The following is a 24,625-nucleotide window of genomic DNA, read 5'->3' as shown; positions in this document are numbered from 1 at the left end:
TGTGCGTTTTTAATATTCCACTCTGTAAAATCTACAGTTCAGAATTACTTCAAGTACAAGCTTGTTTCACTGATCTACACAATATACCATACATTTTATGGTAACATTGTAAATGGTGGCAGACCAACATAATCTATCCAGTCAGCCCATTAAAGTGTTTAGAACTCTAACTGCTGCTCTGTGTAAATTTATTCTCTCTCACTCTCTGTGCCAGGCCTGTATTTACGGTTGTAATTGTCACTCCATGCTCTGTTTTGCTGTTTTTTTTCCCCCATCCTTTTCCCATTTAGGGATGCTCTGTGTTTATCCCACACCTTTTATTCATTCATTTGGAGTCGCACCTTTTTCAGTAGTAGCTCAAGATGAGTTACATTCAGGTACTTCTCTTAGAGGCAGATGCAGCAACCAAACGTAAAAAAATCTAAATCGTTAAAGTCCCTAACGATTTTAAAATAACGAAAAATGCACCAAAAAAAAAAGTCACACATGCTGAGATCGGTAGTGAAACGTACAATGTATCAAAGAATCACAATACACATCGGTCTGGACCTCTCGTTAGGACAGCTCCGTGGCAGGAAAAAGTGTTAAGTGAAAAAATAAACAAACTTTGAGCCAATCCCAGCGCATTAGCAGAGCTAAAAGCGCTGTGATTGGTCCAAAGGACCTCAGAAAACACATAAAAAAATAAAAATAAAAAAAGGATCGGGAGGGGGCAAGGGCGCTCATCAGGAGCGTCCTGTACGGACGGCCTTGCCCCCCCCCCCCCCCCCGCTGCTCCCCACTTTCTGCCGCTCCCCCCACCCCGAAAAAGCAAACTTCTAGAAGCCCCTGCCCCCCTCCCTTCCTCACTACTCTCACCTAAGCTCCGCCTCCCGACATCCTCCGTCCGTGCCCCGCCCCCTTTTGGGGTCGTCGCCGCCATTCCCCTCCTCCATCGGGCCCCCCTTCCTCTTACCGGGCACTTTCCACCTGTCTTGCCTAGCATCCACATTTTGAGGGCCTGTGGGACCTGGATGATGTCCATTTGACCGGGGATTCCCTCCCAATGGCCTCAGACGTGCTTGAGAAGGAGGAGGAGTTTACTGCCGGATGAGGGCGATGACCCCATAGCGGCACGGCTCTTTTGGAAAGATGAGCTACTAACCCTGATTGTCCGGGTGCTCGAAGTTTTAAACATCACTTCTCCAGATTCTACGTCTGGGACGCCATCCACCACTTTCATTGTGTCAGAAACTAAGAACCCCTTAAAACTTTCCATACTCATGACGCCATGAAAATCCTCATTTTGGCACAATGGGATACGCCAGATGCCGGGCTGCAGGTGGTGTGAGCTATGGCACATCTCTACTTTACTAATTCCTACCCTTGGAAGAGCTGGAGTCCTTGTGCCTGCCCACGGTGGACTTCTTAATCATGGTGGTTACAAAAAAGACCACACTGCATATAGAAGGTGGCACAGCTTTTGAAAGAACCCCAGGACAGGATGTTGGAGTCTTCCTTCAAAGTGGCGGCACTGTGTCTTCAGGCATTAGTGCGCGGGTCTTTTCCAGCCCGGGTGTGTCTTTGATGAGTTCAGAAGGCATCTTATATGGATGACCTGGTTAGCTCGTTGCCTTCCATGAAGTCTGCTCTGGCATATTTGGCGGATCTTTTGGGCATCAGCCAAACGGGTATCCTTGGCAGTGATTTCCTGCCGTTGCCTTTGGTTGCAGCATTGGGCTGTTGATATGACTTTGAAGTCTGACCTGGCTCGTTTGCCCTTTCATGGCAAACTGCTGTTCGGGGAGGATCTGGAAAAGGTTGTTAAAGTCTTGGGGATTCCAAGGGACAAGTCTAAAGCAGGATTCTGCGCTAGGCCATCCTGATTCCATTTAAGGGAGATGATCGCCCAGGCTGTTCCGGATCCTTGCAGAAATTGCAGCCCTTTTGGGGGAGCGGCATGCTCCCACCGCCGCCTCTTGAGGTCAGCCCACTGCAAGGGGTTCCCAATGATGGGGCCTTGGCCTCTCCCCCTTCAATCATCTGGGGACAGCTGTCTCATTTTGGGGGGGGGGGGGGGGAATGGGCCAGGGTTACTTCTGACGATTGGGTCTTGGAGATTATCCAGGGCAGTTACAACCTTGACTTTGCACGGCCGCTTGCAGACTTTTTCTTGGAGTTTCCTTCAAGGCCACCGCCAAAGTGGCGGCAGTCCATCAGACGTTCAGCGACTTGGTCCGTCTTGGGGCAGTGTGGCCGGTGCCTCCGTTGGAGGTCGGTCTCGGCCACTACATTTACTTGTGGTGCCCAAGAAAGATGGGTCTCTTTGACCTGTGCTCGACTTCAGGTTTTTTCTTCATGTTTCAGTTCCATCGGGTTCCTTCGTTTGCCTTTTATTGTTTAAAAAAAAAAAAGGAATATTACAAGTTACCATTTTAGATGTTCCCTCCTGCAGGAGCGGTTGAGGAGGAGCCTATATGGGCTTGCTAGAGGCAGGAGAGGACCTCTTCCTTTTTTCCAGTGCTTTGGTATCAACAATACTGAGGTTAAGGTGGCTGCACATGACCACATATAGTAAACCTCTGAAGTTCTCTCTATCTCCACCTGCTGGCAGAGGGACATAACCCACAAGTCTCTGGATTGATCTGTTGGGACTAATGGAAAGAAATTTATCAGGTAAGGACTAATTTTACCTTTAGGCTTATATTTATTTTCTGACTATTTCTGTAGGTCTTTCATGTTGAACGTGTGCAGTATGGTGTGTAGATCAGTGAAATAAACTAATACATTTTCAAATTGTATTTTTTAGGCAGTAGACTTAGAAAAATGTTTTAGAGTATGGAAACATTTTCATGGTGCTGTATGTGCCTATCTGTTTTAACTCTTGTACACGCACACCTGCTCCCCCATCCCCTGCGTTACAAGTTCTCAACCACACACTTACAAAATCACTTATCACCCTCTTACCTCTTGTGCACACATTCTGACTCCTGTCATGCATTCATGTTCTTCCTCCTCCTCCTCCCCCCCCCCCCCCCCAGCACACAGTAGACGCCAACCAAATTTTGATTTGGAAACCGACCCTTCCCCCTGCGATCACTCTTGGTGTGCACCACCCACCCATCTGCTCCTCTTGCAATTACTTTCAGTGGCTGCCCACCCACCACAACCACCCTCCACCCATTACCTGAAGACCCTTCCTAGGCCTACCTTTAAATCTCCTAGTGGTCAAGTGGCTCTTCAGGGCAAGGGTGATCCCTAGTCTGTCTTGTCCCTGCCGGTTCCACAGCCAGAATGGCTGCCAGGACTTCTCACAGCAGCCTCAAAAGACTGCTACAGGAAGTCAAGGTGGCCATTTTGACATTGCTGTTGCGTATGCTGGTTCCAATCCTAAAATGGCTGGGAACTCCTTCGGCAGTCTTGGCAGCCATTTTGGCTGCAGAACATGCAGAGGCAAGAGTGACTAGACCTCCAGGAGTTTTAAAGGTAGGCCTGGGGAGGGCTTTTGGTTGATGGCACCCGCATCCACACACCACCACCGCCCACCTTAGATTCCTGGCTTAGATCTTGAGCTGGCCAACCATGCTATGGAGGCAACAGTTGTGGCCCACTGGGGAGGGAATTGTGGTGACTGCTGAATGTGACACCTACTGTCCAGTTTCAGAACCCGTAATTGCACAGTTCTGGAAGGAGCCCTGGTTTCTGGCCACTGCAGTGACAGGGCTAAAGCAAGTTGAGAGAGGATAGAAAATATGGGAGAAATTCCAGGGTAATTGTGAATGTAGGCTTGTGGTGTCAGAAGTCAGCCCTTGTTCTTAATGACCTGGAGAGTGAGAGGAGCAGCAAGAGAATGCCATGTCAAAACAAAAATCCAGTCTTGAACCTGAGAGAGACCATGAAACCAGTATGGACAGTTGAACATGTGGAAATGAGAGCAGTAATGAGCTCAGTAGCAGCCATTAAGCTATTTCTGCCACCACTACCAAGTGCCTCTTTCAAGATACCAAAGATAATGGTCCTCCCCCCAAGATCCATAAAAGAGCAGATGGTCAGTCCCTTTGAGACCCTCTTGGACAGCAGGCGGACAGACAACCAGTGGCCTTTCCTGAAACCCCACCTCAGATAGCATATGGACAACTTCTGTCTCGCTATCTTACTTTCTTCTCTTGCTGTTGTGCTGTGGTTTTGGCAGCTTGAGCACATGTATTTGGAGCCAGCTCCCAGTGAGACCACAGCAGCGCTGTGGGAGGAGGGTGTCGTGGGTTTATTTTCAGTGCTTCGGCGGTCAGTACGGGGAGGGGGAAGGCTTAGTGGTTACAGAGAGAGAAGTGCTGGTTCTAATCTGACCTTGTGGAAGGAAAAGCACATGTGGTTTCATGCTGTTCTAAATGTCCTTCACAAACCACATCCTCTGAGCCTGTGTCGAGTTAACTTCCTTTCTTCCAGCCCCCCACGCCTTATGACTTGTGCACCCACCCACTACCTGCCGTTCACACATCCTTCCTCCTCTTCTTCTGCCGACCCTGCTGTCGTGCTTTAGAGATAAGTGTTTCCTTCTGCTTAGTGTATTGGGCAGCAGCAGTGCTATGAACTTCCCCAATCTGATAGTTTGGGAGGAGGAGGCTGCTTTTGCACAACAGAGGTGGTATCTGTGTCCCTTCTATGTAGATAGCATCAGACTCCCCAGTTAGCCCATTCCAAACCAGGAGGTGCATAGTTTCTGAATGTGACTATTAGGTAACACTCATCCCTTTTACAGAGTCCATGTCACATAAGCAGGACTGAGTTCCTTCTATCACCACAGCAGTACACTGAGATTCAGTCAGGCAGGTGATCTGATTGGTTTTCCACTTTTTCCTGTGTTGTAGATCTTCCAGCAGGTGGACTTCAGCAAGAAGCCGGGACGTATTAGCATGAAACCCATCAACTTCTCTGTGATCCTGAAACTCTCCAAAGCCAATTTGCAAGAGAAGGCTTTTCGGGTGAGAGTCAGGGCACCTTCTGGTCAAGGAAATGACTGTTTGTTTCCAAAAACTGAGTGTGAGACTACCCAAAGGCTGAGACCTCCCTTTCTGGCTTGGTAGCTCCCCCAAAAGTGTGTGTATTGTATTTGGGTGTGGTCGTGTCACCATCATCATTCAGAGGATCAGAGAGGCCTGTTTTCCCTGCTCTCACATGTTGTCTGAATGTTGCAAGAGCTGTGCAGCAGTGCATGGGAGAAATTAATTAAAAGCACTGGTGGGTGTAAGATTAGTAGCACTTTAGTGTATTTCTGTGTTCACGTCTTTCTGAGAAGTGTTGAAATGTTTTCTTTAGTGTTTGGACTTTTAGCCTGCCTTTCCAAATATATCATATTACAACACTCTGTAAGCCACATTGAGCCTGCAAAAAGGTGGGATAATGTGGGGTACAAATGCAATAAATAAATAAAATGCTGAAGACAGCTTGCAGCATTGCACCCTAAGTGAGAAAAAGAGATAAAATGGGTAATTCTATTGAGTAGGCACTTAACGTTTACATGGCAGTTGTGCACTGGGCACACACGTGCAGAAGGTACAGAATATTGTGAGTTAAGCTCATATCACCGGAACTTAGGCACAAGCATTGGTGCCAGCTGCTGTAAGCCCTTGTTCCTAAGTGCGTACGCGTGTGTATACCCTGTAAAAGAAAACGGACACCTACTTTCATTTGTAAAATATGCACCAATTAGGTGTCCTTTGGGCGCCCCTATATAGGTACATTAACAAGACCAGGCTTGTCCAACCTACAGCTCACGGGCCAGAATCCAGCCCACCAAGTGCTTTTTTCTGGCTCTCGGAAGCTTGAAAATTCTTCTGATGCTTACAGCAGGATTCCTGCTTCCCCACCATGATTCAGCTCTCTGTAAACTTGAGCCATGTGGTGCCAGAAGTTCGGGTTGATCTTGTGGCTGCAAGTCTTGGGAGACCAACCCAAACTTCCACACCACATGACCCAAGCTTGCAGAGAGCTGTCACAGTGGGGAAGCAGAAATCCCACTGCTTCTTCTGCAGCTGAAGCCAGGTAAGGATACAGAGACTGGGTGAAGACTGGGGGAGGGGGTACTTGAGAGAGAGAGACTGGGGGAGGGAAATACATGAGAGAGAGAAAGACTGGGTGAAGATTAGGGGAGGAGGGTACATGAGAGAGAGAGAGAGACGGAGAAGGCTGGGAAAGAGACAATGCACCGTTGTATTTTGCCACTATTTGATAACATGCGGAAAAATACGATGGTGCGTGTTTTGGCCCTCCAAATGTTGCAAAATATAAAACGTGACCCCCAGTAGAAAAAGGTTGGACAAGCCTGTTATAGACTTACACCCAACGTAACATGATACCCTTGAATATGATCAGAGCTAGACTATTTTCCATCTCTAGTCCTACCCTTGGAATACTTTGCCCCTGGAGACATTTCACCCCCTTTATAAGAAGCAACTGAAAACATTTTTATTTACGTCTACCTTTGGTGTCTGATTTTCCCCTTTCCGTCGTGTCTGGTTCATGCGGGGTGGATGGGCGCCTTTGGGAGCTTCTGTGAATCTGGAAGACTCTTTTATTTCTCTTTCTGTGTTGTTTTTTCTTGTTTTTCTATCCTATTTTAATTGGCATTCCTTTCCTTTCTGTGAATATTTTAATGTTGTAAACCGCCTAGATTTTCGATTGAGCAGTGTATCATCAAATTTTAAATAAACTTGGAAACTTATCACAAGGCATGTAAGTAGAGGAAGTGGTTCACAGCTCATTCCTCTAACCCAGTAGTTCTCAACCCAGTCCTAGGTACACACCCAGCCAGTCATGTTTTCAGGATACCTGCAATAAATATGCATGAGAGAGATTTTCATACAATGGAGGTAGTGCGTGCAAATTTATCTCATGCATGTTCATTGTGGATATCCTTAAAACTTGACTGGCTGGGTGTGTTGAAAGTCCCTGCTCTAACCACTATGTCATGCTGTCTCCTGGAGGAAGTTGATGATGCAGAAAGGGATTATTATTGGCCACCCTCAGTGTGAGTAACACACATTCACATTGTTTACCAGTGCATGTACTGTAGTCACATTAGTTTGAGGCATTCCCAAGCATGAAGTTTAGTTGAGAGAGCAAATAACACATGTAGGTTTTGTATAACCAAAATTAAGTATGATTTCTTATGGAAACTTGCTTGCAAAGAACATAGGTGCAGGCCTCTGCTAGTGATTAGGCAATAATGAAAATAAAACTACCCGTGGAGTTTGCAGGTTCACAGAAAGCTAGATTTCCTGTCAATAAGCAGGATTGAGTCAGGAATACAAGCTGGTGATATCATCCGATGACACCAGGATGGAATTGCTCTCACAGAGCTCAGAACTTGGAAAACTGGGCATCCAAATGGCAGATGAAATTTTATGTGAACAAATGCAAGGTGTTGCACATTAAAAAGAATAATCCGAGTCATAGGTACCTGATTCTAGGGTCAACCTTGGGGGTCAGCGCTCAAGAAAAAGATCTGAGTGTCATTATAGATAATACTCTGGAATCTTCTGCTCAGTGTGTGGCGGTGGCCAAAAAAGCAAACAGGATGCTAGGAATTACTAGGAAAGGGATGGTGAATAAAACCAAAAATACTATAATGCTTTGTATCGCTCCATGTTGCGTCCACACCTTGAATACTGTATTCAGTTCTGGTCGCCGTATCGCAAAAAAGATACAGCAGAATTAGAAAAGGTTCAAACAAGAGCAACCAAAATGATAAAGGGGATGGAACTCCTCTCGTACGAGGAAAGGCTAAAGAAGTTAGGGCTCTTCAGCTTGGAAAAGAGACGGATGAGGGGAGATATGATTGAGGTCTACAAAATCCTGAGTGGTATAGAACGAGTAGAAGTAAATGATTCTTTTTTACTCGTTCCAAAAGTAGAAAGACTAGGGGGACGCTTGAAGTTGCATGGAAATACTTTTAAAACAAATAGGAGGAAATATTTTTTTCACTCAACGAATAGCTAAGCTGTGGAACTCTTTGCTGGAGGAGGTGGTAACAGCGGTTAGCCTATCTGGGTTTAAAAAAGGTTTGGACAAATTCCTGGAGGAAAAGTCCATAGTCTGCTATTGAGACAGACATGGGAAGCAACTGCTTGCCCTGGGATTTGTAGTATGGAGTGTTGCCACGATTTGGGTTTCTGCCAGGTACTTGTGACCTGGATTGGTCACTGTTTGGAAAACAGGATACTGGGCTAGATGGACCGTTGGTTACTCTTACGTTCTTATGTTCTAACTTGGTGCAAAATTCTGAGCATTCACAGCCCTTGCCGTGCCCAGGAGTCTCCTCAGCTCTTCAGTTTTTTCCACATACAGTTCAAACTCTTATTGACTTACAAGTGCATTTACTCTGCAGCTCATCAGTATCTCTCCACTCTTATCTCTCCCTACACTCCTCCCCGTGAACTCCATTCATCAGGTAAATCTCTCTTATCTGTACCTTTCTCCTCCACTGCCAACTCCAGACTCCGTTCCTTTTATCTTGCTACACCATAGGCCTGGAATAGACTTCCTGAGTCGGTACTTCAAGCTCCAGCTGCTTTTAACTTCTAACTCCTATTCACTTGTTCAGTATCCATGTCTGTTTTATAATTCCCACCTTAAGTAATTCAGTTATCTCTTATTCGTCCTGTTTGTCTGTCTTGATTAGATTGTAAACTGTCGAGCAGGGACTGTCTCTTACATGTTTAGTATACAGCGCTGCATATGTCTAGTAGTGCTATAGAAATAATTAGTAGTAGTAAATGTTGCATCTCTGGAGTTCCTAGTAGTAATTGCTTCAGTTAGGAGAGTGAATGAACGCCGGGCATTAGTAACATACAAATCCTACGAATCCTACGTGCAGTTCCATCATCACAGGGTTGTTGGGCACATGCTAAGTTCTTGCCTAAATTGGTGACACCTCTTCATTTAAATGAGGAGAGAGTGCTTCCTACCTTCTTTCTGAAGCCTTATTCAGATCCTGTCCAGAAAGTCCTCCATACCTAGACTGTAAACAGGCTCTCGCCTGCTCCTTAAGAACTGAATCAATTAGAAAATAGACTCAGATTTTTGTCTCATTTAGTCCTAATAAACCTATTATGACAGCTGCGAGAAGGACCAAACTGGCTGGCTTCTTGTGTAAGTTTTGCTATGGAGAGCGGATGCTTCTGTCAACCCTAAAGCCACGTCTCATCAAATTAGGGCTACTGCAGTAACTTTGGCCATCTTAGCCTCGCTAGATATCATCTGTGAAACACTTATGTGGTCCTCTCTTTGTACGTTATCTGCATGCTATTGTTTGGACCAAGCTTAAGCACAAGACAGTGCCTTTGATCAAGCTGTACTTTGTTAATTTTATCCCTGTGAGCTTACAAGTGTTACAATCAGTGTGCCGGCTGTTCTAAAGATAAAATAATTTGAGTATCCCTAAGCTTGGGAGTCAGCTGCTTGTATGCCTAAGTCAGTCCTGTTTGTCAACAGAAAAGCAATGTCACTCACCTGTAGCAGGTGTTTTCGGGAGGCGGCAGGATTGATAATCCCTCTCACCTCTCTGAGGGTTGCTTTCATTGAGCTTTGAAACCAACTGAGGAGACTGCTGTGGGAAGGACGGCACATGCTCAGAACTTAAAGTTCTGAGCTCTGGGAGAGCTGTTCAGTCCAGCACCATTGAATGATGTCACCCACTTACATGCTTTATCAGTCCTTCTGTCTACAGAAAACACCTGTTCCAGGTGAGCAGCGTCGCTTTATCTACCCCATAAAGAGCCATTTCCAGTAGTGTATGGAGTTCCAAAGTACCCATGCAGCATACAGTTAATTTTCAAAGTAGTATTACCCAGGTAGCTTGTTTTTGAAAATATGCCAGTTGTGTATTTGTATTTAAAAATTGCTTACACATGCTGTTCTCTTTCTCCCCCCCCCCCCCCCCCCTTTTTTTTTTAAATGTAAACATCTTTGGGAATGTTTTTGTCACCCATGATTTCAGCTGGGCTGATATACCTGGCTTTGAAACTTTCCTTCTTTGGGGAATCTTGTATTTCACACTTTTTAATTCAGAGTCTCTAGTATTAGGAGGTTTTTATTTGACCAGCAAGATTTTCTTGTGCTCGTTTGGCCTCGATCAGTTGGAGCCATTACGAGTCTTCTTTTGAAGCTAACTGGGGATTTGTTCATCTCTCACAGAGTATCTAGTCTAAACAGTATAACAGATGGTCCTGGCCCTGGGGCCCTGCATCAGGGCTCCTTCAGGCATCCTGGGCCCTGAATCTGGCAATTTGATGTCACATGAAGCAATGACCATGGCTTTCCCTACTCTTACCCAACCAGAGTCTGTAAATGGTACTTCCACAGCAAAATCAAGTTGAGGATTAAACTAAGTACCGTGTGAACACTAGGCTGGCCCACCAGGCAATGTTTTAACCCTATAGAAGATGGCCAACTCATGAATTTTTTTTCTTTTTTTTTTTTTTTTTTGTTAATTGATGCACAGTTTACTTCTGTTGTTCTATGCAAACTAGCAGCTGAACTTAGTCAAAATTTACTCCCTTGTGCATGAAGATATCGTTTTCCATTTCCAATAAGGCAGCAGATCCCTAGATGACAGGCACACAGACCTGGTGCTAAGGACCTTTTTACTGACATGAAATTAATTTTATGGATGGCTTTAAACTTAATGACAGTTTGCAAGTCTGACACCATCAGAGGGCAACGCACTTTATAGTCCTCTGTACTGGGGCCGTTTGAGCTCCTGTGTGTCCCATTTGTCATCATCTCCTTTCTTCTTGCAGGATGGCCTTATTGAACTGCTGTATGATCTGATGCTGGAATATCTCCACAGCCAGGCCCATTCTATTGGATTCCCAGAGCTGGTCCTGCCTGCAGTCCTCCAGGTAAGAGGCTTTCCAATTTCCAACATTCTGCACAGATTGCTATCCTCATCAGCCTCCCCTCTTTACTGATGATCTTTTCCTCCTGTTCGAAGCCACAGGAATTTCCTTATTCATCAAGGGATTGGCATAGCGGGATAGGGTCATATAATTGAGAATTTTGATCTTCTGATAAACAATCTGGGAGAAATTGATTCAAACCAAGGTGATGGTAGATATGTGTTTGGATTTTTAAAAGGCATTTGACAAATTACCTCATGAAAGAGGGAATTGGAGAGTCATGGAGGTAGTGTTCTATTGTGGATTAAAAACTGGTTAAAAGATAGAAAACAGAGAGTAGGGTTAAATGGGCAGTATTCTTAATGGAGAAGGGTAGATAGTGGGGTTCCCCAGGGGTCTGTGCTGGGACCACTGTTTTTTAAGATATTTATGAATGATCTAGAGATGGGAGTAACTAGTGAGGTAATTTAAATTTGCTGACGACACAGTTATTCAAAGTTGTTAAATCGCAAGAGGTTTGTGAAAAATTACAAGAGTACCGTACGAGACTGGGAGCAAGTGCAAAGTGATGCATGTGGGAAAGAGGAACCCAAGCTATAACTATCTAATGCAAGGTTCCACATTAGGAGTCACCGACCAGTAAAGGGATCTAGGTGTCGTTGATACGTTGAAACCCTCTTCTCAGTGTGCGGTGGCGTCTTAAGAAAGCAAATAGAATGTTAGGTATTAGGAAAGGAATGGAAAATAAAAATGAGGACGTTATAATACCTTTGTATCGCTCCATGGTGCAACCACATCACGAATACTGTGTGCAATTGTCACTGCATCTCAAAAAAGATATAGTAGAATTAGAAAAGGTACAGAGAGAGGCAACAAAAATGATAAAGGGGATGGGACAATTTCCCTATGAGGAAAGACTAAAGCGGCTAGGGCTCTTCAGCTTGGAGAAAAGACAGCTGAGAGGAGATATGGTAGAGGGAGAGGAGATATGATAGAGGGTTATAAAATAATGAGTGGAGTGGAATGAGTAGATGTGAATCGCTTGTTTACTCTTTCCAAAAATACTAGGACTAGGAGACATGCAATGAAGCTACAAAGAAGTAAATTTAAAACGAATTCGGAGAAAACATTTCTTCACCTAACGTATATTTAAACTCTGGAATTCGTTGCCAGAGAATGTGGTAAAAGCAGTTAGCTTATTGGGGTTTAAAAAAGGTTTGGATAGCTTCCTTAAGGAAAAGTCCATAAGCCATTATTAAAATGGACTTGGGGAAAATCCACTGCTTATTTCTAGGATAAGCAGCATAAAATGTACTGTTTTGGGATCTTGCCAGGTACTTGTAACCTGATTTGGCCACTGTTGGAAACAGGATGCTGGGCTTGATGGACTTTCGGTCTGTCCCAGTATGGCAATACTTATGTACTTATAACTTCTAGCTGCCCATGATGGACAGTTAACTGGGGCCATAGTTTGTAAAAGGGTAAATCTCAAAGCAGTCATTGAGAGACCCAGGATAACAAATCTGAGAAATACCTGGTGGTGCCATTTGCATAGGGTCCCCAAGAATAGGTAGACCATCTTTTTTTGGAGAGACTGAAGTATATGATACCATACCTTGACCAAAAGAGTTATGGAAGCCCCAAAACCTGTAGCTGACTGAAACAGCCTAACATTAAAGGCAGAAGAGAGTACTCTGGATTGTATCTGACCAACTAGTAAGAAGACTCCATGTTTCCTTGAAAGAGCACAGCAAGAAGAGAGTAGCCCGCAGTGAGAAGTCTACCCCATTTGAACCGATTGTCCTAGACAAGGCTCTCGAGGAAGGGAGGGGGAGCTACCTGAGCAGTATTACTTGTAGTCTCTGAAACTACCCCATCCAAGACCAGTATTGGTAGGGCTGGGGTTTTGTGATAAATACTCCTAGCCAGCCTTTGAATTTTGGTCCCTAAAATTCCAGTCCTTCTAGAGAGAGCTACCTCTTAGAAAAGGTGAAACTGTACAGTAAAGCTTAGATTGCAGTGACTGACTGTCACCCTGGTGAGGGAGCTCCTGAGGAGCTTGGCTGTAAGCACTGTGGCTCTGTCTGAACCAACCTTGACCAGGCCATATGGGAGCGTCACTTACATCCATTGAGCAAGACTCACCAACCGTGAACCCGTCTACACGGACATGTTTGAGATCTCCTTCCTCTGTATACTCTTACCCTGCAGGGAGGGTCACCCTGGCCAACATTGGGGATGCTGGACCCGAGTCACAGAGCCATTGGATATAGCCACTTGGAGAGAGAGACATTATAGAAAAAAGATGGTTTAAACCCAAACTCAGTCTTTCTGCGTGGGGGGTTTCTGATGGATGTGCTTCCTCAAACTTATAGTTTTACAAGATGAGAACAACCCCTCACCATACCCATCTCTTCCCTGGAAAAGGAATATAAATTCCTGATAGTTTTCTTTGCCCCTGAAAGGTAAATTGAAACCTCCAAATGAACAATTGATAGTTACAGCCCAGGACAGTGGATTACAGATGAGTTTACAGCAAGCATAGAAAAAATTGATACAACAGACATCCGCATATTCTGTAAGAAAGGACAGAAAACAATTGCTCATCTCATAGCTGGCTGCAAAGTTCTGATGGCAGGAAACTACTTCTGTGCCGAATGGCACAACAAGGTGGCACCTCGTTTGTTGGAAACTTTGTAAACGTTACAACATTTCCATACCCAAAATCTATTATGGATCCAACTTCTCCTTCTTAGGCAGCCAACTCTGGAATGCCCTTCCCAGATCCATCCGAACAGTCAGCGACTATCTACCCTTCCGGAAATCACTAAAAACCCACCTGTTCAAGCAAGCCTACCCAAATGAACCAATCTAATCCTAGGATCCCTTCTACCCAACACATATCCAGAAGACAACGATAATGACTCAGACTGCATCTCCTACCTAATTTCCCTATACTTTTCATTGTCCCATCCCCTTCCCGCTCCCCTACCCCTCCTCCAATGCTCATCTACCCCTTGCTCATACCTCTCCTACTCCCTTCATCTTTCCCCATCTTTACCTACCTATCTCTTTTATTATTATGCTATAATTAATATATATTTTCTCTATCAATACTCTGTAATCCATATTATTATGTAAGCCGCATTGAACCTGCTTTGAGTGGGAAAGCGCGGGGTACAAATATTAACATTTGTACTGGAAAGGCCCTGGGATCATGACCCTAAAAGAAGTATGGAGACCGAAGAGGTTATGATCACATGGGACATCCCAATTCTGATTGACTAAAAAGCTAGATGTGATGAAACTGGACGTAGTGGTAAAAGACAAACGGTATTAGTCATAGAGGTATTAGTCCCAAGCTATAACTCTGTGAATCTTGTCAAGAAATTTTAAAAAAAAAAAATCTACAAGTACCAAGAAATGCAGTCTGAAAGAAGTTGTTTGGGATGTTCCCTCAGCCATCCGAACTTCCTCTCCTAAATAGCAGATGATTTTGCGGTATATATCCCCACATTGAAAACTGAAGAGTCAGGCCTGGCTATAGTGGAGGGCGGAGGAGAGCCCTCCTCTCTTGGGCCAGATGTTACTCTGTCGCCTCAGGAACCTGCTTGACCGCCGCAGTCTGCTGATCCGATGGCATCGATGGTGGTGAACTTCGTGGAAGGCACTGATGGGTGGCTCCGTGCCGAAGATGAAGTTACTGTCAGATTCTGCATGGAACAGTGTAACACCAGGGATCGTCTGGCTCTGCAGATGCCAGCTGAGTCTGCCATAGTGAGTGAAATTGATGCAAGGAAAGACTTTTCTCACCAGATACCTATAATCAAGTCTGAAGTTTAAATCTGTGCAGGATGTCTCCTCTAGTTTGGGTAAAGATAAATTGGTGATTCATAGGAAAATTTGAACAGATTGAGAATTTCAATAGAAGATTAAATTTGTGGTGTTTTTCCCCAGAATCTGTTCCTCCATTGAATAAAATATACTATATTCCCTCAAAATCTACGGGTGATCCTGATGGACCCTTGTTGCAAACAGGTCAACTAGAGACTTTGAACGTGTCTGCTTTATTGGAGACATTCTTGAATGAAAATTGAGTGTTCTACATTAATAACTTCTTTTGTGTTTGAACAAGACCGTAGTGCTATTATGAGATTATTTTTCCACAACTCTCAGAAGGACGACCTTTCTGGTGTTTCATCAGGACAAACTGCCTTTAGGAGCATCTTTTCTTTTGTCTTATCCTTGCAAGTGTATAGTAAAGTACTTGGGAGTGAAGTATACCTTTTTCCAACCAGAGCAGGGAGAGGAGCTCCAACATGCCTGTGAGGTCACCCGCTGAAATATTAACTACAAGGAGACTGAAGGCTGTGCCTGAGGGTAGATAAATGAGGCCAAGTTCCGTAGAGGCTGCATTGCCTATCTGAGGGAAAGAGGGAGATTGAGCTCAGTATACTTGACATATGTATTTTTGGCACGATGTGGCAGAAAGATGGCAACTGATACCACAAAAATGGTACACCACCAAGGCCCTCTTTTGTGTGCACGACAGCACTGCCTAGTGCTGCAGAGGCCAGAGCTTACTCTATGGGACACAACCAGCTTCATTTTTAGTTGAGTGCTAATCCCCCATGGATTATACCTGTCTGACTACTTACAAGCCATGTTGAATTTACCAGATGACACAGCTGCCATGACTTACCTGCAGTGCATCGCCTTCCTTTTTTCCAGACACACTGGAAGCAGGTGGAGGAAGAGAGGAGGGAATGTGATCACATTCAGATCTCTGACAGTCCAAATCCAACAAATCACCATAAGAAATTGAGAGGCTGCCTGGGAAAGAGTCTGTGTTGAAAGCCTTTTTTTTAAATTTCCCTGTTGCTCTCCAAGAATAAAGAGAGATTGTGCTGTCAGTGGTTTCTGCTAGGGATCCATCAGAGGCCACCCAGTCTGGGCCCATTGGTGTGGGAACTCAGACTCCAAAGGGGGGAGGGAAATCAGCCAAAGGTATGCTGCCCAGAACTTCCCCCGAACACAATCTGCACTCTACTGGTAACCTGGACCTCTAGCTTTCCCATCAGTGGACTACTCCTGGCTACTGCACCAAGCCACATCTATACCATCTACTGGAGATAGAAATTCTGAGGAGCTGAAGGCAGCACAACCCCTATAAAGGGAACTAAGTTCTGAGCTTCCCCCCCCCCCCTCCCCCCGTCTCCTCCTGCTGGCAGGACCCACTTGTCTGGATTGGTCTGGCATGAACGATAAGGATGCAGCAGTTTCTTTGTCGCTCTGTGGTGGTTGAATATACTCCTCGAGAAGGCCAAAAACACATAAAAGGGAAAGCCATGCTGGGCAAGACCAAGTCCATTGAGTGCATGCATCCAGTCTGGGTCTTAATCTGCCAGGAACTTATTTATTTGTAAAGTTTATAACCTGCACATTTGAAAGATATCATGGCGGGTTACAGAATCAATGCAGTAACAGAACAGATACAAACACAAGACCACACAGACAGAGCCCAGTGTAAGGCCTCAAGGCCAAAGACAACAACACTGGAAACAGAAAGCAAGGGACAAAGAGCCCAACAGTAAGTGGCTTTATTATGTCAGAAATGTGTTCAAACCGCTCTTGGAACCCACTATGTTATTTGCCTTGACTACTTCCTCGAACAACAGATTCCACAGCTTAATTATGTGCTACATGAAAGAAAAAATACTTCAATTTGTTTTCAATCTGCTGGTTGTTAGTTTCATTGTTTTTGGTGTTTTCAAAGGTTAAATAAATCAGCAATGATGAGCCAGGAGCTGTTTCTTAAAATCCTTTAATGAACCAAAAACAAACCTGTAGTGAGTAGAAATACTAAGTCCAAAATACTTTTTATATTAGTCCATCAGCACATGTTTCAGCACATAGGAATTTTAAAAAGTAAATTGTATAAAGACTTTGCCTAGGCAGCTGCCTATAGTCCTTGTAAGGTTGCACTCAAAGGGATCTTCAGCTACTAATGTAGAGCTCAAAATATGTCCCCAAGGGTAAAATAAATCAAGTTAGAATCCTTGAAATTCAAGGCGTTTCTGTCCAATTTACACTTTAAAATTCTGCTCCTAAAGTAGGAACTATTTATATCCCACATTTTCCCACCCATTTGCAGGCTCAATGTGGCTTACAATATAATACAACTACAATTACATTGATGGAATAGAGAATCAGAGTATATATAACAGATAAGGTGCATAGGAATATTATGGCAATCATATTAACGGAGAAGAATTTCACAATTATTGCTATTAAGGTTCGTACGAAAATTATGTTGATTAAGAAGTGGGTAAGTGGATAACAACATAATATAATGATATCAGGACAGGGTATGATTATCAGTAATTAGGGTGTAAATAAAACAGGCAAAATAAAAGAGTTCCAATATAAAATTGTGTCTGGTGTAGTTTAGGAGTCAGATCGTTATGAGGGATCCATTTTGTACGCTTTTTTTGAAGAAGTAAGTCTTCAGTAGTTTCTGGAAGGTCTTCAAGTCGCGTGTTTTTCATGGACTATATGACAAAATGTTGGACTAATATAAAAAGTATTTTGGACTTATAAAGTTGTGTTTGATTCATTAAAAGATTTTAAGGAGTAGCTACTGGCTCATCAGTGCTGTTTTGTTTTTGTGATACAATGGGATTGCAGCTTCTGAACCTCATTCTTTTTTATGTTTTGAAAGGCTAAATAACCATTTTCTAATTAACAGTTCCACTCCATCATGATTTTATAAACTTATCATATACCCTCTGACATCTCTTTTCCAAGCTAAAAGCCCTAACTTTCTTAGCTTTTCATTCCATGCTACCAATCCTGGGGCAAGCAGTGGCTTCCCCGTGTCTGTTTCCAGTAGCAGACTATGGGCTTTTCCTCCAGGAACTTGTCCAAACCTTTTTTTAAACCCAGATAGCTAACCACTGTTACTACATCCTCCAGCAAAAAGTTCCAGAGCTTAACAATTTGTTGACTGAAAAAATAATTTCTCCTATTTGATTTAAAAGTATTTCCATGTAACTTCCTTGAGTGTCCCCTAGCCTTTGTACTTTTGGAACAAGTAAAAAATTGATTCACTGCTACTCATTCTACACCACTCAGGATTTTGTAGACCTCAGTCATATCTCCCCTCATCCGTCTCTTTTACAAGCTGAAGAGTCCCATACGAAAGGAGTTCCATCCCCTTTATCATTTTGGTCGCTCTTCTTTGAACCTTTTCTAATTCCACTATATCTTTTTTTTGAGATTCTGCAACCAGAACTGAACGCAATACTCAAGGTGAGGTTGCACCATGGAGTGATACAGAGCCATTATTATAGTATTTTCGGTCTTATTTACCATCCCTTTCCTAGATAGAGGCAGAATGATCTTCTCCATTCTTTTCTCAACTGTCCCTAATGTTCTGTTTACTTTTTTGGTAGTCATGGCATACTGGGCTGAACATTTCAGCATATCCTATATAATAAAACTCACCCTCAACGTTCTGAAGACACTGACATTAGTGAAGCCAAGCCACTGACGTCACTTCCTTCAACACAGGTTCGAAGGGTTCATGGTGGTGAAGCCACCAAAATCGCCAAGTCGCCGGGCCCCGCCCTCGCGTCAAATGTGATGACGTCGAGGGCGTAGCAATGGTGTACGGTGCGTGGAGCAATGGTGTCTGAACGACCAAGGGGTCGGTAGGTACAGAGGGAGGGAGAAGGGGGGGATGTTGGGGAGGAAAATCTTGCTAGCGCCTGTTTCATTTGGTCCAGAAACGGGCCTCTTTTACTAGTTATCCATAATGACTCCCAAGATCTTTTTCTTGAGTGGTAATTCAGAACCCATTATTTTGTACCTGTAGTTGGGGTTGATTTCCCTGTGTTCGTCACTTTTGTACTTGTCTACATGAGATGTCATCTGCCACTGAGATGCCCAGTATCTGAGTCTCTACAATGCCTCCTGTGAATCTGTGCTGTCCTCTGCTGTTTTAACTACTTTGACTAATGTTGTGTGATCTGTAAATTTGAGTATTAGAACCTACTTTCTGTTGCCCTAGTGGAGGGATGTTTGTATCTTGGACATCCTTGAAGTTTTTTTCCATTCTGCTGTCTATAAAGAACACCTACAGTGAAGATATTTTGTTTTCTTCCCTCCCTCTCTCTCCCCTCAACACACACATTTTTCTTGTGACGACAGTGTCAGAATAATAAATTATCCTGCTATTGGTTACATTCTCTAAAACTAAGGGCTGGGAGACGGCAGACCCTCTATAATCTTACCTAGAATCCCCCTAACCTAGTGCATTCTTGTTGAAAGGTGCATTATTTGCTCACATTTTCTTTATCTAGGGATTCTGGGTAAATACAACCTGGTCAACACATGACCTTTGCACCATGGAAGGCCCTTGTTGCCATTGGAGCCGACTCTGTGGGTGCTGTGGGTGCTTGAGCACCCCCAATATTGAGAAAATTCCTTGTATGTGTCCAGGGAGGGGTCATCCCCAATAATTTTGAAAAGTTGGCTCCTATGCTTGTTGCCATATGAATTGTCTAGCTAAATAATAGTCTTGTGGTTTGAAAATTTTGCTTCAAAAAAATGCAGTCCCCTTAGCTGGAAAGGATGCAAGCAAGGCTATGGAGTTGGTACACCAAACCTTGGACTTCGATTCCACAGCCCTGAATGCAAGCACATTGGCATTAAGAGGGGTTCATTAAATTTAGCGCATATTTTGAAATACTGACTGTATTATGCCCCTTTATCATTAAATAAGAGAGCCTTCCTCTGGGTAATATGCCAATGGCCTTTCGAAGGATGTTGAGGGATGATGAAGGATCTTCAGTCCAATTTGTCTGGTGGTGACCTTCCCATCATAATGTTTCTAGGTTGAAGAGTCTGCTTTCAGCTTAGCTTGGTTTCCCTCCTCTTTTTCTGGCTGGACAGGAGAGTGGGAGCTGAGCTGGGACTTTCCGTCCCCCATGGTGCACACAGCTGCTGCTGTCTGGCTCTGAAATTCTCCTTTGTGATGCAGACTGTGCAGGAACCCCAGGGAAGGGAGGATTAGCCAGCATTCCCGCAGGCCTGAGGGATGGGTTTACTTGCCACAGATGTGTCAACAGCTGCGCTGTGTTCCCTGCATTTGGAACCTCTGGGTGGGGCCCTGGCAGAATCCTTCCTTTTCCCTGGCTTGTTATGCTTCTCTGCTTGTTAGGTTCATCCCTCGACCAGTCTGTTCTGCAACCTGTTAGCAGCAGGAAACACTTCCTGATCAACTGGGGACAAAAGCCCATGTCACTTATTTGTGTTCTGTCTTTGTGTGTGCCTTGGCCTGTAGTGGCATCCTTACCTCCTGCTCTGATGTTCATTTACTGATGCTGAATTCTAGTCTCTTTGTTCCAGACAGTACAGGAGAGGGTGTTGCCACTGTAGGGGATCACTTTTCGTGGTGTTGGTATGCATAGGGGGAGGGGGTTCTTCATCAGAGGGGTGATTTATTCCATTGGTTTACTGTACCCCAGGAATTAATCAGATACTTGAAGCAGAGAAGTTCCATGAGAAAGAAGATAAAAGCTGGTCGAAGGCTCTGAAAAAATCCTGTGGAAGCCTGGTGGGCCTGTCCAGAACTGAGGTTAACAACTAGCCAAGCTATTTGTGTCTGCTGCAGTAGGAAGTTTTTGACCTCTCCCCTTGTCCAGCTGCTGTTTGGGGGATGATAAGTATTTGAGCAATTTCTCATTTATTTTTTTTTGTCTTCCCCTTTCTCTTTGCTGTTGCAGCTCAAAGCTTTCCTGAAGCATTGTAAAATAGCCAACTACAGCAAGCAGATCCGGCAGCTGCTGGAGAAGATACAGGAAAATTCAGCTTATATTGCCAGCAAGCGTCAGAGAACTGCCTTCAGCGTCGCCCACGGGGAGGCTGTGGTGAGTCTGACATGGATTCCACTTCCTGGAAAGACAGACAGACTCCAACTTGGGGGGGGGGGGGGGGGGACTGTGCAGGAGGAAAGGGGTCATAGAGCTGGAGTGCATTTCTTCCAGTTTTCTGGGAGACTGCAGGAGCCCCAGTTCTTAGATGTGTATCCTCAAACTCCTAATATTTGGTGGGGGTCAGCACTCCCACAGCACACACACACACACCCTCTGTGCCTTCCAAAATACATTAACCCTTTGAGCTCCAGTTCCTTCCAACTCCTGGTCTTCTGCTTCCTTGCAGTTTTACCAGCTGATTGATGAACAGTATTGTCTGGGGCAGTTGTAAACATTCTTAGGATATTTATATTGTAGAAGGCTTAACCTTCAAATAAAGAGTAATTGAAAATTCAGTAGCCCATCTTCTGCATCCCTTTGCCTTCTTTTTTCATCTCATCAATCACTTACCTCCCCTGTCATATTGATGCTAGCCATGCTGACAGGAATAGGACACCCCTTCCCTCTTCACCTCCCATTCCAGAAGTGACAGCAGCAGCAGATCTTCACCTGAAGTAGAACTCTCTGCTCTGTCAGTTCTGGGAACATTGTGTTTCTCAGGACTTAGTTTCAGTTTGTTTTAATAACAGCAGTGATAATAGTCCTGGGGTCTAAACAGCAGAAAGGAGTGCAGGGGGCCAGTAGAGCAGTGGTGACATCTCCTGTTTCCCCCAGAAGCAGTCAGAGCCATAAGACGTTGGGCATCACTGCAGTCATATGTTCTTTTTAGGCTGAGAAAAGGCTCAAGGTCCTGAGGGCCGATACAGGGCTCCTAGAATAGTTGTAAATACGCACATATGGGGAGAAGATCCAAGCCGATGTACGAGTGAAACTTGTTCAGGGAAACCCAGGGCATGTGCACAGGTACAAATCAAAGTAGGGTATACACAAAAAGCAGCAAATATGAGTTATCTTGTTGGGCAGACTGGATGGACCGTGCAGGTCTTTTTCTGCCGTCATCTACTATGTTAATATGTGATTTGATTCTCTGCAAGCCCAGGGTGATTGGAGGACAGTTCTGATTCTAGCCTCCCCCTCCATCCGGCACACGCCACACTCCTGTTATCACCCAGGGCAAGAGGAATGTGTAGCTTTACTGTAATGGTTCTGTCTCGTCTTTCGTGGCAGAGGTCAGTGTGAGGAAATTTTGTGGTCTGACTAGCATTTCACAACCTTTTGTGTAAGAGTCTCAGACAAGCTTTTGTTTTCTCCTTTTTTTTTTTTTTTTGCATTGCTATGTTCTACTTCCTTAAAAGGAGAAACTCGTAATTTGGTTTTATGTATGTAAAACATTGATCAGTACCTTTTATTTCCTCTATATATATCCCAAAGTGCTTCACAGACAAATGTTGAGCCTTTCACATGAGCTGTACCCCAAAGTTCTTTCCAAACAGTTGGATGAAGGGAAGCAGTGCTCCTTAATGCTTTCCTCATTTAACATACACAGCACAAAAACCTGGGCCTGACTTGCAAAATGTACGCTTTGTTCTTGTCCAGGTGTTTGATGCCTGAAGTGCTGCCACTGTCGGGGTGCAGGGATCTGACTTTATGCCCTGTTGCAGATTGTGCCAGTGTGAGAAGAGGCAGCCTCAGGGAACTCAGACATGCCTCTACCGTGAACAGACTTTCTCCACATTCCTTGTGCTGCCACAGGCACAAGACAATAATTACAAAATATATTTGTCGTAATTTTTCTTGCAGCCGGTGCCAGCCGTCTCTTAAACCGAACCCGATGCAGTGAGGATTACTGCCTTAATAAATATTTTAATGGAAGATGAGGAAGTGTACTGGTAATATAAATCTTCATCTCTGTGTGCCAAGCTCCATCCTTAGACACTCTGGCACCACAACAGGACCTGAGCACACAAGCGTGAGACGTGCAAGGAAAAGAAAATAGTAGAGATGCACCAGTTGCAGAGTGCGATGAAGCTACAATGTAGTAAATTTAAAACGAATCGGAGAAAATCTTTCTTCACTCAACGTGTAATTAAACTCTGGAATTCGCTGCCAGAGAATGTGGTAAAGGCGGTTAGCTTAGCGGAGTTTTAAAAAGGTTTGGACGGCTTCCTAAAGGAAAAGTCCATAACCCGTTATTAAATGGACTTGGGGAAAATCCACTATTTCTGGGATAAGTAGTATAAAATGTTTTGTACTTTTTTGGGGATCTTGTCAGGTGTTTGTGACCTGGATTGGCTACTGTTGGAAACAGGATGCTGGGCTTGATGGACCTTTGGTCTTCCCCTGTATGGCAATACTTATGTACCTATGTACCTAAAAGATATGGGGCACTGTCACTGCATCCTTCTCAGAACTGAAACTGGGGGATGGGGGGGGGGGGTTAGCACTAGAGAAGCAGGAAAGCCCCTAAAGTGGTAAATATTCCTCCATCAATTTGCCCCACTCCATACTGCATTGTTGTTTTCCACATCCCCAGCATGCTGCACTCTGTGTCAGGCAAATAGGATTTGGAGGAGGCTGGTTTCAACACCAGACCGGGAGAGCTTTGCAAGAGCATCCCAGTACTAATCACCGGTCTTTTTTACCGTTGGTACAACTTAAAGGGCTGGAAAATGAGCTCCTTGAAGAGCGGCCAGGAGAAAGGGTGTGGCCACAGGATGCTCTGGAATCCTTCCCTGCCGCTTTGGTTTCCACGGTTTTGCCAAGTCAGTTCAGAGATAGCTGTTGGCAACAGCAGCACTGGGGTTGTTTGGTGCCAGGCCTCATCCTTGCTGACGAGCAGAACACGATGCAGGAGTCTTGTAAGGAATCCGGGACACAGCAAAGCAGCCGTGGGATAGGAAAAAAAACCCATTGTACCCATTCCACTTTTCTCAGGGAGACATCCCGATTAAATACAATCTCTTCCGGAAACCTCTCACTGTTTTGGAATATTTCTGCTAACATTAGTGGTGATGATGAAGGGCATCTTGCTACGGGTCAGGACCATTCTGTTGCACGCCACATTCCTTTAGTGGTATGTTAAGCCACCTGTGGGACACCACAGCTCTCCACCAGCATAGGGACAATTTGTGACATTACCACGCTAAATTGTGCAACTGCTTATTATAACATTATAGCAGTAGTAACCAGCCTTTCCATGTAAAAAAAAAAAAACTGGGATTGGAGAGTAAAGGGAGCTTTTAGGAAACCCAACGTTGTTGTTTTAAAGTTTTCTGGCTTGTGGTGGGAATGCTGGAAAGCCATTAGTTGCAATGAATAGAAGGTGTGGGATTAGCTGAACTTGGTGGAAAGTTCAGAAAAAATGAAGAACCTCTATTGGGTTCTGTGGCTTGGGGAAGAGGTCATGTCAGACTTCTTCCAGTATCACCAGGGCACCAAAACAAAAAGTTCAGCAATGCGGTAGCCAGAAGCACAATGGCTGCTTTGTGTGAAGGAGAAAACGTGTCCCCACACAGTGTCAGAATAGCCATATGCTAGAGACAGCTGTATGCCTGTATATTTCAAGGAGGGCTAAAGTGACACAAGACCCTTCCATGGAGATGACTAAGTGTTTTCCCATAGAAATGTAGGCACACCAAGATGGCACCTACTTTAATGCAATCTGTGCATAGACATTCCCATGGGCAGAATTATGATGTGTGTGTATATTTTATGACATACTTGCACATGTTTATATCTGTTTTGTATCGGGAGTAAATTTGTGCAAAGGCAATTTCTGTGCTATCATTCGGTGAGCCTCATAAAGGCACATAGGTGTCTGTTACTTTTGTAAAGTATGTTGGAGGTTTTTTTGTAATACATTCACTGGGA

The 24,625-nt window shown here is 44.3% G+C and overlaps 1 protein-coding gene across 2 annotated transcripts in view; it reads left to right on the top strand.

Annotated features, from left to right (window-relative positions):
* Positions 1-24,625, top strand: part of NOC2L (NOC2 like nucleolar associated transcriptional repressor) — an 87,613-nt gene that overhangs the window by 21,379 nt on the left and 41,609 nt on the right. For both annotated transcript variants that reach the window (XM_030222050.1, XM_030222051.1), the window contains exons 13-15: positions 4,848-4,961; positions 10,779-10,880; positions 20,666-20,809. In XM_030222050.1, the coding sequence (XP_030077910.1) occupies positions 4,848-4,961; positions 10,779-10,880; positions 20,666-20,809 (360 nt within the window). The remainder of the gene's footprint in view (positions 1-4,847; positions 4,962-10,778; positions 10,881-20,665; positions 20,810-24,625) is intronic.

This window comes from Microcaecilia unicolor, chromosome 13 (genome assembly GCF_901765095.1).
Source record: "Microcaecilia unicolor chromosome 13, aMicUni1.1, whole genome shotgun sequence".
Classification (NCBI taxonomy): Eukaryota; Metazoa; Chordata; class Amphibia; order Gymnophiona; family Siphonopidae; genus Microcaecilia; species Microcaecilia unicolor.
Note: the sequence above shows the minus strand (reverse complement) of the source record. Positions and strands in the feature narration are given on the sequence as shown.